The 12,535-nt window shown below is 52.1% G+C and overlaps 1 protein-coding gene across 1 annotated transcript in view; it reads right to left on the bottom strand.

The window, feature by feature from the left end:
• Nucleotides 1-712: 712 nt before the first annotated feature.
• The window catches only part of CASP7 (caspase 7), a 33,442-nt gene continuing 21,619 nt past the window's right edge, over nt 713-12,535 (bottom strand). Inside the window, exons 4-7 of the mRNA XM_066601473.1 lie at nt 11,877-12,005; nt 4,388-4,563; nt 2,312-2,450; nt 713-1,691 (exon numbers count right to left, since the gene is read on the bottom strand). Of these exons, the coding sequence (XP_066457570.1) occupies nt 1,468-1,691; nt 2,312-2,450; nt 4,388-4,563; nt 11,877-12,005 (668 nt within the window). The 3' untranslated portion in view covers nt 713-1,467. The remainder of the gene's footprint in view (nt 1,692-2,311; nt 2,451-4,387; nt 4,564-11,876; nt 12,006-12,535) is intronic.

Genomic DNA, 12,535 nt, shown 5'->3' with positions numbered 1-12,535 from the left:
TAGGAGCAGTATTATAGTAGTTATATACTTTTACATAGGGGGCAGTATTATAGTAGTTATATTCTTGTACATAGGAGGCAGTATTATAGTAGTTATAGTCTTGTACACAGGGGCAGTATTATAGTAGTTATATTCTTGTACATACAGGGCAGTATTATAGTAGGTATATTATTGTACATAGGGGGCAGTAATACAGTAGTTATATACTTGTACGTGGGGGCAGTATTACAGTAGTTATATACTTGTACGTGGGGGCAGTATTATAGTAGTTATATTCTTGTACATAGGGGCAGTATTATAGTAGTTATATTCTTGTACATAGAGGGCAGTATTATAGTAGGTATATTATTGTACATAGGGGGCAGTAATACAGTAGTTATATACTTGTACGTGGGGGCAGTATTACAGTAGTTATATACTTGTACGTGGGGGCAGTATTATAGTAGTTATATTCTTGTACATAGGAGCAGTATTATAGTAGTTATATTCTTGTACATAGGGGGCAGTATTATAGTAGTTATGTTCTTTCCTATAGGGGGCAATTTTATAGTAGGAATATTCTTGTGTTACTTACAGTTCTATTGCCCCACACTGCTTATTACCTCTTATATGGTTCATTGCTCAACATAGTTGGACGCTTTACTAAAGAGAAAGTTGTTCCCAGTTAATAATAATGTATATTTTGTGCTCTTACGTGGAAGATCATTCAGAATAAGATAAAAAAATTTATTAAAACCTTTTTTTCTATAAAATCTCTTCACAATGATTTCTTCAGTGCTGTACTGAGTTTTCCTGATGAGTTCTTGTCTTGTCTGGATAGTTTATTTGTAGAGAGGTGGAGTTTTTCATGAAAGAGGGTGGTGGTGGTGGTGGTGGGGGGGGGGGGGGGCGGATATATTAATATAAATAAATGATCATTTAGGAATAACAGATTATTCTGCTCCGTTCATGAATACTGACTGTCTTGCGGCTCCCTAAATTCTTTGCCTGTGGAACAAGAGAGGGGATTTAAAGAGCTTATCTCCCTTTTTCCTAGTTATTATAAGTCCCTGAGTCATCCTCTTCTGCATTGTTCTGTCTCCGTGTATCATCCTTATACCTGGGAAAGCTGGTTGACAACTAAGATAACCGATTACATCTGCTTGTCAGGCACAACCATTGAATTAGGCACTAACAGAACAGGAGGATTTAGGATGGGATGGGGGTGGGGGGGTGGGGGGTATAACTTGGGTTTCAGGGATTCGTAATCTGCACGGTGGAGAGACTTTTCTAGATTCCCTGTAACGTCAGCGATGGAGTCTACAGAACTTGGATAAGACAGACATGATCATATTACACGGATATATGGAAAGGCTGAGATTTCTGGAGGGATCTTGGGATCCGCTCCATATTCCAGTACACTGTATTGACCATTGCCTGGAGGCTCCCTGAATTGAAGCGACCCCCGAGGGTCCAGAACGCCATCATCTAAAAGTACAGTTCCTTGGTGAGCATGGACACCACGCACGGTATCTGCTTCTTCTCGCTGTAGCGTGGGTCATCGGACCAGGACTCGAAGCTCGTTGCCACCATGTAATTGACTCTGGTGAGAATCTGCAGAATCTCCAGCTGCTTCCCGTGCTCATTGAGAACACTGCAGAGCGCCTGAACAAACCAAGACCCCCGGCCAGGATTCCTCCAGGAGTAGTAACCTGTGGAGACACAAAGGCGAGGATACTATAATGCTGCCTGTGACACACATCGCTGAGCCAAAGATCTCAGTAGACCTGGGACATCAGAAACTAATTCTTAGGGTTCCAACCCTCCTGTACTCCAGTCGGCGGCTCTCCCCAGTGAGCTATCCAGCTTGTTGGACAAGCTCCCCTCCATAACCTTGTTCTTGTCCCTAGCTCATGCTCCTGGTTCCCGATTGGCTACTCCTTGTTCCTTAGTTGGACTTCCTATAGAAGCCTAGCCCTGCCTCTACCTCGGTGCATGAGTATTGTGCTCCCAGTCAATAGTCAAGCTTCCCCTCCTGCCTGCTCCTCCATACTGAGAATTGACATACCAGTTACCAACCTCTGGCTTCCCTTCTGACAACACTACCCGCCTCCTCCGTTTTTACTGCAAACAAGACCTCCTGTTGCCGACTCCTGTCTTGTCCCTAACTACTCTCTCCAGACCTGCGGCCATTACAGCTGGGGCTCCAACCTAGTGCCTGAAGTGGCTACACTAATGGAAGTGAATGGGGTCGCTGCACAGCTCATCCGCTCCCATCGCAGATGCTTGCTACATGGAGCGTCTGCTCCCACCAGTGACTACTCAGCGATACCTGGCACTGTTGAATAGGCAAAGAGAAAATCGGCCTCCACCGGTATCTTGTATCTGGGATTGGCATCAGTCTCCAGCGAGTCGTTGGCCGGTCCTGAGTCGGTCTGTATCCCCTCATCGAACTCTGACCCCCGGCAGGCCTGCAACATAACACAGAACCGTCATTAATCAGTCTGGAAACTGGCGCAGTTTATGAAGATGCTGTTGGTTTTGGCATTAGGAGATGATGATGGATAAACCGGCTGGGAAGTCCCCGGGAGTCATTCAGTGGCAGCCGAGTCCCCGGGAGTCATTCAGTGGCAGCCGAGTCCCCGGGAGTCATTCAGAGGACAACTTTCTCTTCCTGAGACTATTGTGACCTACTACCGCCATCATGCAGTGAATCTGGTATCCAGGATGTAGCTATAGGGGTGCAGTACCCAGGCCCTGCTGCTTGAGGGGAGCAAAGACATAAAGAAGACCCTAGCACAGTGATTTCTAAGAGGGGTGCTGCGGCTCCCAGGCTCGGAATCACTCAGATACCAATAAGTGGGTTTTCCAGGCAGAACCCGCCGGGATTCACCGGGGTCAAAGAGGAAGCGCTGCTCCGCTCCTTGCCTAGTGGCCCGTGCTGGTAATTGCATGTGTAGTTTTCACTGAAATCAAAGGGAACCGCTCTTGTAATTAACGAGGGCCGGGCACTACACTGGGTCGGAGCAGCGCTTCTACGCCGACCCCAGTGTATCCTGGCAGGATACAAGGTTGAGTTCACCCAGGACAGATTTGCCACTGAATTTCTGTGTTTCCACATATGGACGCGAGAATGAGCAAAATAGTAGAGGTTTAAAAAAAATATTATGAATAAGTGAGATTCTGTGTGTAACGGCAGGAGGTAGCCGGTCCAATGAGATCTCATCCTGCAGCGAGGGGCCCGCTGTAGGTCACCTGACTCCTGGGGTCCTTACAGCTGCAGTCACCTCCACTAACTATTCTGTGCGCTGCAGCGACATCACTGCCAAAAGCTGCAGCGCAGAGGATTTCAGCAGGAGGCTGCAGACATCGCGCACTGAGGCTCCATTGTTCCAGGCACGGTCCCAAATAGTCTGAAACCGGGAATTCTGGTTTCAATGTCAATAAGTCCTAATAGTTGTGCAAAGAAACGTTCTGGAACTCTCAAATGGTACTTTACACAGAAGCAATAGTCGCTCAAGTGACTGGAGGCGGAGGGGTGGGGGGGATTACGCTGGCGCCCACCTCCATTCACAGTAAACAGGAGTCACTCACAGATTGAGCCGCATGTAGCAGAGCTGCAGGGGTACGGAGCCGCACGTAGCAGAGCGGCAGGGGGGCAGGGGTACGGAGCCGCACGTAGCAGAGCCGCAGGGGTACGGAGCCGCACGTAGCAGAGCGGCAGGGGTACGGAGCCGCACGTAGCAGAGCGGCAGGGGTTAGGAGCCGCACGTAGCAGAGCGGCAGGGGTTAGGAGCCGCACGTAACAGAGCGGCAGGGGTTAGGAGCCGCACGTAGCAGAGCCGCAGGGGTGCGGAGCCGCACGTAGCAGAGCGGCAGTGGCTACGGAGTCGCACGTAGCAGAGTGGCAGGGGTTAGGAGCTGCACGTAGCAGAGCCGCAGGGGTGCGGAGCCACATGTCACAGAGCCATAGGGGCTATGGAGCCACACGTAGCGGAGCCGCAGGGGTACGGAGCTGCATGTCACAGTGCCGCAGGGGTACAGAGCTGCATATCACAGAGCCGCAGGGGCTATGGAGCCGCACGTAGCAAAGCCGCAGGGGTATGGAGCTGCATGTCACAGAGCCGCAGGGGTACGGAGCTGCATGTCACAGAGCCGCAGGGGTACGGAGCTGCATGTCACAGAGCCGCAGGGGCTATGGAGCCGCACGTAGCAGAGCCACAGGGGTACGGAGCTGCATGTCACAGAGCCGAAGGGGGACGGAGCTGCATGTCACAGAGCCATAGGGGTACGGAGACGTATATCAGAGAGCCACAGGAATATGGAGCCGCACGTAGCAGAGCCGCAGGGGTACGGAGAGCCACTGGAATATGGAGCTGTATACCAGGGACACCTGCAGTGGACTTACCTGGATAAAGAAGAGTTTCGGCTTCCCAACAAGACTTTTGCACTTATCTCCTCGGAACAGGGTGGTCAGAGACTTTATTGCCATGGCGCCGTCGGTGCCGTAGATCTGCCCTTCCTCTCCGTGACTCAGCAGGATGCAGGCGAAGCAGGCGCTGTCGCTGTGGTTCTGCTGCGCCACTATGGGGGAGAAACAACGGTGTCAGCACAATCAAGGGGGGCAGCCGGGCGTCAACCAATATGGCGGCCATCACATGAGGTCACACAGCGGGTCGTCCTGCGATCTCTACCTGAAAGGCAGGCAGCTGTCTATTCAGGATCCTTGGAAAGATGGATGACAACCCCGACAAGACAGTAATGGTGACCTAATGATTGTCACTTAGCATCTCCAGAAACATGAGCAACACAATTAGCCTCATTTATCAGAACCGTCTTATAGTGCTTGTTACCCGTGCAACCAATCAGAGCGCAGCTTTCATTGCCTAAACTCTTGTGGCAGAATGAAAGATGCGTTGTGATTGGTTGCTAGGGGTAACAAGGAAAGTCTCAGGGCCCGTCCACAGGGTGTATTGCCCATCCATGTACTGGCCATGTATTTCACATGGACCCATTACAGGGCTGTTCAGACGGATGGAAGAGAAGATCACAGCATGTCCCATTTTGGTCAGTGTTACAGACCAGAATCAGACGGAGTCCGATGCGAGCGGCACCTGAGAATCTTGGGCTCATCTCACATATGGCCGTGCGAATGGTCCCTCACTACGCAGCCTCATTTATTAGAGCTGCCTAGCAGTAAGAGCGTCCTCGTACCAACCAATCACAGCGCAGTTTCATTTCTTACAGGGCTGTCGAAAAATGAAAGCCGCTCTGTGATTGGTTGCTATGGGCAACAAGGACACACTTAAAGGGCTAATTCTATCTTGACTTTTCATTGCTTAGATGGGAAAACATGGAAGATCTGATAAGCACCAGTCAGAAAGAGCCAAGCACTGGACAAGACAACGGGGAGGTGGATTCACAACTGGCTGAGTGATCGTACCCAAAGAGTGGTCATAAATGGCTGCACATCCAAGTGGAAGAATGTATCAAGTAGGGACCACAAGGCTCTGTCCTAGGCCCAGTGTTGGTCAACATTGTTATAAATGATCTGGAGGAGGGAATTGTGGGAAACTGATAAAATTTGCTGATGACACAAAGCTAGGAGGGATAGCTAACACTATGGGAGAGAGAGAGAGGATTCAAAAAGATCTACAAAAGCTTGCACAGTGGTCAGCGACTAACAGAATGGTATTTAACAAGGAGAAATGCAAAGTCCTACAACTGGGCAAGAAAAATGAAGAAAGCGCATACAGAATGGGAGGAATTAGGCTAAGCAGCAGCACATGTGAAAAAGACTTGGGTATACTAATAGATCATAGACTGAACATGAGTCAACAGTGTGATGCAGCAGACAAAAAGGGAAACACAATTCTGGGATGCATTAGGAGAAGCATAGAGTCTAGAGCCCTCCACTGCGCCAATAAGTCTACTTCACCTCTCTCGTTGCCTCACAATCTCACAACCCTAAACGATTTTTTTGCAATTTTTCACTGCCTTCTCAGCCCTAAATTGCAGATAAAGAATCCGCCCTTTTCTCACTGTAGATGCACTAAAAACGCTCACTGTTGCCCTCATCCGCTCCCAGCTCGATTACTAAAACTCGCTGCTGATCGCTTCCCCCGCACCAGACTCTGCCCCCTCCAATCCATCCTGAATGCAGTAGCCAAGCTCTTCTTCCTGTCCAACCGCTAATCGGAAGCCTCTGCCCTGTGCCGGTCACTGCCAGGCTGCCCGTCAAATACAGAATACAATTCACACTCACCACCCTCATCCATTAATCTCTCCACAGCACTGCACAACCCTACATTGTATCCCTCATCCACAGCACCGCGCCGCTCTACATTGTATCCCTCATCCACAGCACTGCTCTGCCTCACATTGTATCCCTCATCCACAGCACCATGCTGCCCTACATTGTATCCTTCATCCACAGTACCGCAACACCCTACATTGTATCCCTCATCCACAGCACCGCTCCGCCGTACACTGTATCCCTCATCCACAGCACCACGCCGCTTTACATTGTATCCCTCATCCACAGCACTGCGCCGCCCTACATTGTATCCCTCATCCACAGCACCGCTCCGCCCTACATTGTATCCCTCATCCACAGCACCGTACCGCCCTACATTGTATCCCTCATCCACAGCACCGTGCCGCCCTACATTGTATCCCTCATCCACAGCACCGTGCCGCCCTACATTGTATCCCTCATCCACAGCACTGCCCTACATTGTATCCCTCATCCACAGCACAGCGCCGCCCCACATTGTATCCCTCATCCACAGCACCGCGCTGCCCTACATTGTATCCCTCATCCACAGCACCGTACTGCTCTACATTGTATCCCTCATCCACAGCACCACGCCGCTTTACATTGTATTCCTCGTCCACAGCACTGTGCCACCCTACATTGTATTCCTCACTCACAGCACTGCGCCGCCCTACATTGTATCCCTCCTCCACAGCACTGCCCTACACTGTATCCCTTATCCACAGCACCGTGCCGCCCTACATTGTATCCCTTATCCACAGCACCGCGCCGCCCTACATTGTATCCCTCTTCCACAGCACCGCGCCGACCTACATTGTATCCCTCATCCACAGCACCGCGCCACCCAACAATGTATCCCTCATTCACAGCACCGCGCCACCCTACAATGTATCCCCATCCATAGCACAGCGCCGCCCTACATTGTATCCCTCATCCACAGCACAGCGCCGCCCTACATTGTATCCCTCATCGACAGTACCATGCCGCCATACATTGTATCCCTCATCCACAGCACTGTGCCGCCCTACATTGTATCCCTCATCCATAGCGTTGCGCCGCCCTACATTGTATCCCTCATCCACAGCACCGCGCCACCCTACATTGTATCCCTCATCCACAGCACCGTGCAGCCCTACATTGTATCCCTCATTCACAGCAATGCTCCGCCCTACATTGTATCCCTCATCCACAGCACTGCGCCGCCCTACATTGTATCCCTCATTCACAGCACCGCGCCGGCCTACATTGTATCCCTCATCCACAGCACCGCGCCGCCCTACATTGTATCCCTCATTCACAGCACCATGCTGCCCTACACTGTATCCCTCATCCACAGCACCGCGCCGCCCTACATTGTATCCCTCATGCACAGCACCGCACCACCCAACAATGTATCCCTCATTCACAGCACCGCGCCACCCTACAATGTATCCCTCATCCATAGCACAGCACCGCCCTACATTGTATCCCTCATCCACATTACCACACTGCCCTACATTGTATCCCTCATCCACAGCACTGTGCCACCCTACATTGTATCCCTCATCCACAGCACCGCGCCGCCCTACATTGTATCCCTCATCCACAGCACTGTGCCACCCTACATTGCATCCCTCATCCACAGCACTGCGCCACCCTACATTGTATCCCTCATCCACAGCACTGTGCCACCCTATATTGTATCCCTCATCCACAGCACTGTGCCACCCTACATTGTATCCCTCATCCACAGCACTGTGCCACCCTACATTGTATCCCTCATCCACAGCACTGTGCCACCCTACATTGTATCCCTCATCCACAGCACTGTGCCACCCTACATTGTATCCCTCATCCACAGCACTGTGCCACCCTACATTGTATCCCTCATCCACAGCACTGTGCCACCCTACATTGTATCCCTCATCCACAGCACTGTGCCACCCTACATTGTATCCCTCATCCACAGCACTGCGCCACCCTACATTGTATCCCTCATCCACAGCACTGTGCCACCCTACATTGTATCCCTCATCCACAGCGTTGCGCCGCCCTACATTGTATCCCTCATCCACAGCACCGCACCCCCTACATTGTATCCCTCCTCCACAGCACCGCACCGCCCTACATTGTATCCTTCATCCACAGCGCCGCACCGCCCAACATTGTATCCCTCATCCACAGCACCGCTCCGCCCTACATTGTATCCCTCATCCACAGCGTTGCGCCACCCTACATTGTATCCCTCATCCACAGCGTTGCGCCGCCCTACATTGTATCACTCATCCACAGCACCGCACCGCCCTACATTGTATCCCTCATCCACAGCGCCACACCGCCCTACATTGTATCCCTTATCCACAGCACCGCGCCGCCCTACATTGTATCCCTCATCCACAGCACCACATCGCCCTACATTGTATCCCTCATCCACAGCACCGCACCGCCCTACATTGTATCCCTCATCCACAGCGCCACACCGCCCTACATTGTATCCCTTATCCACAGCACCGCGCCGCCCTACATTGTATCCCTCTTCCACAGCACCGCGCCGACCTACATTGTATCCCTCATCCACAGCACCGCGCCACCCAACAATGTATCCCTCATTCACAGCACCGCGCCACCCTACAATGTATCCCCATCCATAGCACAGCGCCGCCCTACATTGTATTCCTCATCCACAGCACAGCGCCGCCCTACATTGTATCCCTCATCGACAGTACCATGCCGCCATACATTGTATCCCTCATCCACAGCACTGTGCCGCCCTACATTGTATCCCTCATCCATAGCGTTGCGCCGCCCTACATTGTATCCCTCATCCACAGCATTGCGCCGCACTACATTGTATCCCTCATCCATAGCGTTGCGCCGCCCTACATTGTATCCCTCATCCACAGCACCGCGCCACCCTACATTGTATCCCTCATCCACAGCACCGTGCAGCCCTACAATGTATCCCTCATTCACAGCACCGCGCCACCCTACAATGTATCCCTCATCCATAGCACAGCACCGCCCTACATTGTATCCCTCATCCACATTACCACACTGCCCTACATTGTATCCCTCATCCACAGCACTGTGCCACCCTACATTGTATCCCTCATCCACAGCATTGCGCCGCACTACATTGTATCCCTCATCCATAGCGTTGCGCCGCCCTACATTGTATCCCTCATCCACAGCATTGCGCCGCACTACATTGTATCCCTCATCCATATCGTTGCGCCTCCCTACATTGTATCCCTCATCCACAGCACCGCGCCACCCTACATTGTATCCCTCATCCACAGCACCGTGCAGCCCTACATTGTATCCCTCATTCACAGCAATGCTCCACCCTACATTGTATCCCTCATCCACAGCACTGCGCCGCCCTACATTGTATCCCTCATTCACAGCACCGCGCCGGCCTACATTGTATCCCTCATCCACAGCACCGCGCCGCCCTACACTGTATCCCTCATCCACAGCACCGCGCAGCCCTACATTGTATCCCTCATCCACAGCACCGTGCCGCCCTACATTGTATCCCTCATCCACAGCACCGCACGGCCCTACATTGTATCCCTCATCCACAGCACCGCACGGCCCTACATTGTATCCCTCATCCACAGCACCGTGCCGCCCTACATTGTATCCCTCATTCACAGCACCATGCTGCCCTACACTGTATCCCTCATCCACAGCACCACGCCGCCCTACATTGCATCCCTCATCCACAGCACCGCACGGCCCTACATTGTATCCCTCATCCACAGCACCGCACGGCCCTACATTGTATCCCTCATCCACAGCACCGTGCCGCCCTACATTGTATCCCTCATTCACAGCACCATGCTGCCCTACACTGTATCCCTCATCCACAGCACCGCGCCGCCCTACATTGCATCCCTCATCCACAGCACCGCTCCGCCCTACATTGTATCCCTCATGCACAGCACCGCACCACCCAACAATGTATCCCTCATGCACAGCACCGCACCACCCAACAATGTATCCCTCATTCACAGCACCGCGCCACCCTACAATGTATCCCTCATCCATAGCACAGCACCGCCCTACATTGTATCCCTCATCCACAGCACTGTGCCACCCTACATTGTATCCCTCATCCACAGCACAGCGCCACCCTACATTGTATCCCTCATCCACAGCACTGTGCCACCCTACATTGTATCCCTCATCCACAGCACTGTGCCACCCTACATTGTATCCCTCATCCACAGCACTGTGCCACCCTACATTGTATCCCTCATCCACAGCAGTGTGCCACCCTACATTGTATCCCTCATCCACAGCACTGCGCCACCCTACATTGTATCCCTCATCCACAGCACTGTGCCACCCTACATTGTATCCCTCATCCACAGCGTTGCGCCGCCCTACATTGTATCCCTCATCCACAGCACCGCACCCCCTACATTGTATCCCTCCTCCACAGCACCGCACCGCCCTACATTGTATCCCTCATCCACAGCGCCATGCTGCCCTATATTGTATCCCTCATCCACAGCACCGCACCGCCCAACATTGTATCCCTCATCCACAGCCCAGCGCCACCCTACATTGTATCCCTCATTCACAGCACCGATCCACCCTACATTGTATCCCTCATCCACAGCACCGCTCTGCCCTACATTGTATCCCTCATCCACAGCGTTGCGCCACCCTACATTGTATCCCTCATCCACAGCGTTGCGCCGCCCTACATTGTATCCCTCATCCACAGCGTTGCGCCACCCTACATTGTATCCCTCATCCACAGCACCGCGCCGGCCTACATTGTATCCCTCATCCACAGCACCGCACCGCCCTACATTGTATCCCTCATCCACAGCGCCATGCTGCCCTATATTGTATCCCTCATCCACAGCGCTGTGCCGGCCTACATTGTATCTCTCATCTCAATCCACCACCCAGCCAGGGCTCTCCGCTCCGCTAACAAAATCGAACCTCCACCCCTTTAATTTAAACCTCTCATTCCCGCCACCAAGACTTCTCCAGAGCAGCACCAGTCCTCTGGAATGCACTACCCCAAAACTATCCGGGCAATCCCCGGCACACACAACTTCAGGCGTGCTCTAAAAACGCACCTCTTCAGGGAGGCATACCATATGCCCTAAACCAAACCCCTCTGTACTCCCCCTGATAACATGCCCCCGGTCCTACTGACTGCAATCCCTACCAGCCGCCATCATCAGCCCCCTGTAGTCACAGCGATTCAGTCACTATACGGCCTGAGCATTGTCTATGTGTATAGCATCCCTCACTCTACACCTCGCCATACCTGCACATCTCCAGCCCCTTTACCTTCTGTACCCCCCCATTATCTGTAGTATGTAAGCTTGTTGGAGCCCCGCACCCCTACTGTCCCCATCAGCTGATCACTACATGTAACCGGGGTTTTGTATCTGTTCCTCCTATAAGCGCTACGGAATATGTTGGCGCCACATAAGTAACGATTACTACTACCCCCACCGTACCGCAGCAGACACTACTGGTCTCACCGGATGCTAAAATCAGAAATGTGTCTCTATCTACAAAATGTGTTTCCAGTGACACTTTGTGGTAACAGACAAGGAGGTGGAGACATTGTATGACGTGTCATGTGATCAGCGCTCGCTGTACTCACTGTTCAGCAACAACCGTTCCATCTCTTCGCAGCTTCTGTCGTTATGAACAGTTACATCAAATCCCAGTTTCCTGAAGCAATACTGGAGATCTCCGGCGTCTTTATCCGTCCCGTTCCGTATGCACATCCCTGAGAAACGAAGGAACAGGTCAATATAGAACAGAGTGACAATCAGCCTGGTCTAGAGAGCAGCGGCAGCCTATCCATCACTAGAGAGCAGTGGTGACATCACTGAGAGTACAACCTATCCATCACTAGAGAGCAGAGGCGACATCACTGAGAATGCAGCCTGTCCATCACTAGAGAGCAGCAGTGACATCACTGAGAATGCAACCAATCCATCACTAGAGAGCAGCAGTGACATCACTGAGAATGCAACCAATCCATCACTAGAGAGCAGCGGTGACATCACTGAGAATGCAGTCTATCCATCACTAGAGAGCAGAGGCGACATCACTGAGAACGCAGCCTATCCATCACTAGAGAGCAGCGGTGACATCACTGAGAATGCAGCCTATCCATCACTAGAGAGCAGTGGCAGCCTATCCATCAGTAGAGAGCAGCGGTGACATCACTGAGAAGGCAGCCTATCCATCACTAGAGAGCAGCGGCAGCCTATCCATCAGTAGAGAGCAGCGGTGACATCACTGAGAATGCAG

The sequence above is a fragment of the Eleutherodactylus coqui genome, chromosome 4 (genome assembly GCF_035609145.1).
Source record: "Eleutherodactylus coqui strain aEleCoq1 chromosome 4, aEleCoq1.hap1, whole genome shotgun sequence".
In the NCBI taxonomy this organism is placed as follows: Eukaryota; Metazoa; Chordata; class Amphibia; order Anura; family Eleutherodactylidae; genus Eleutherodactylus; species Eleutherodactylus coqui.
The sequence above is the reverse complement of the archived record's forward strand: the minus strand, read 5'-3'. Positions and strand labels throughout refer to the sequence as shown.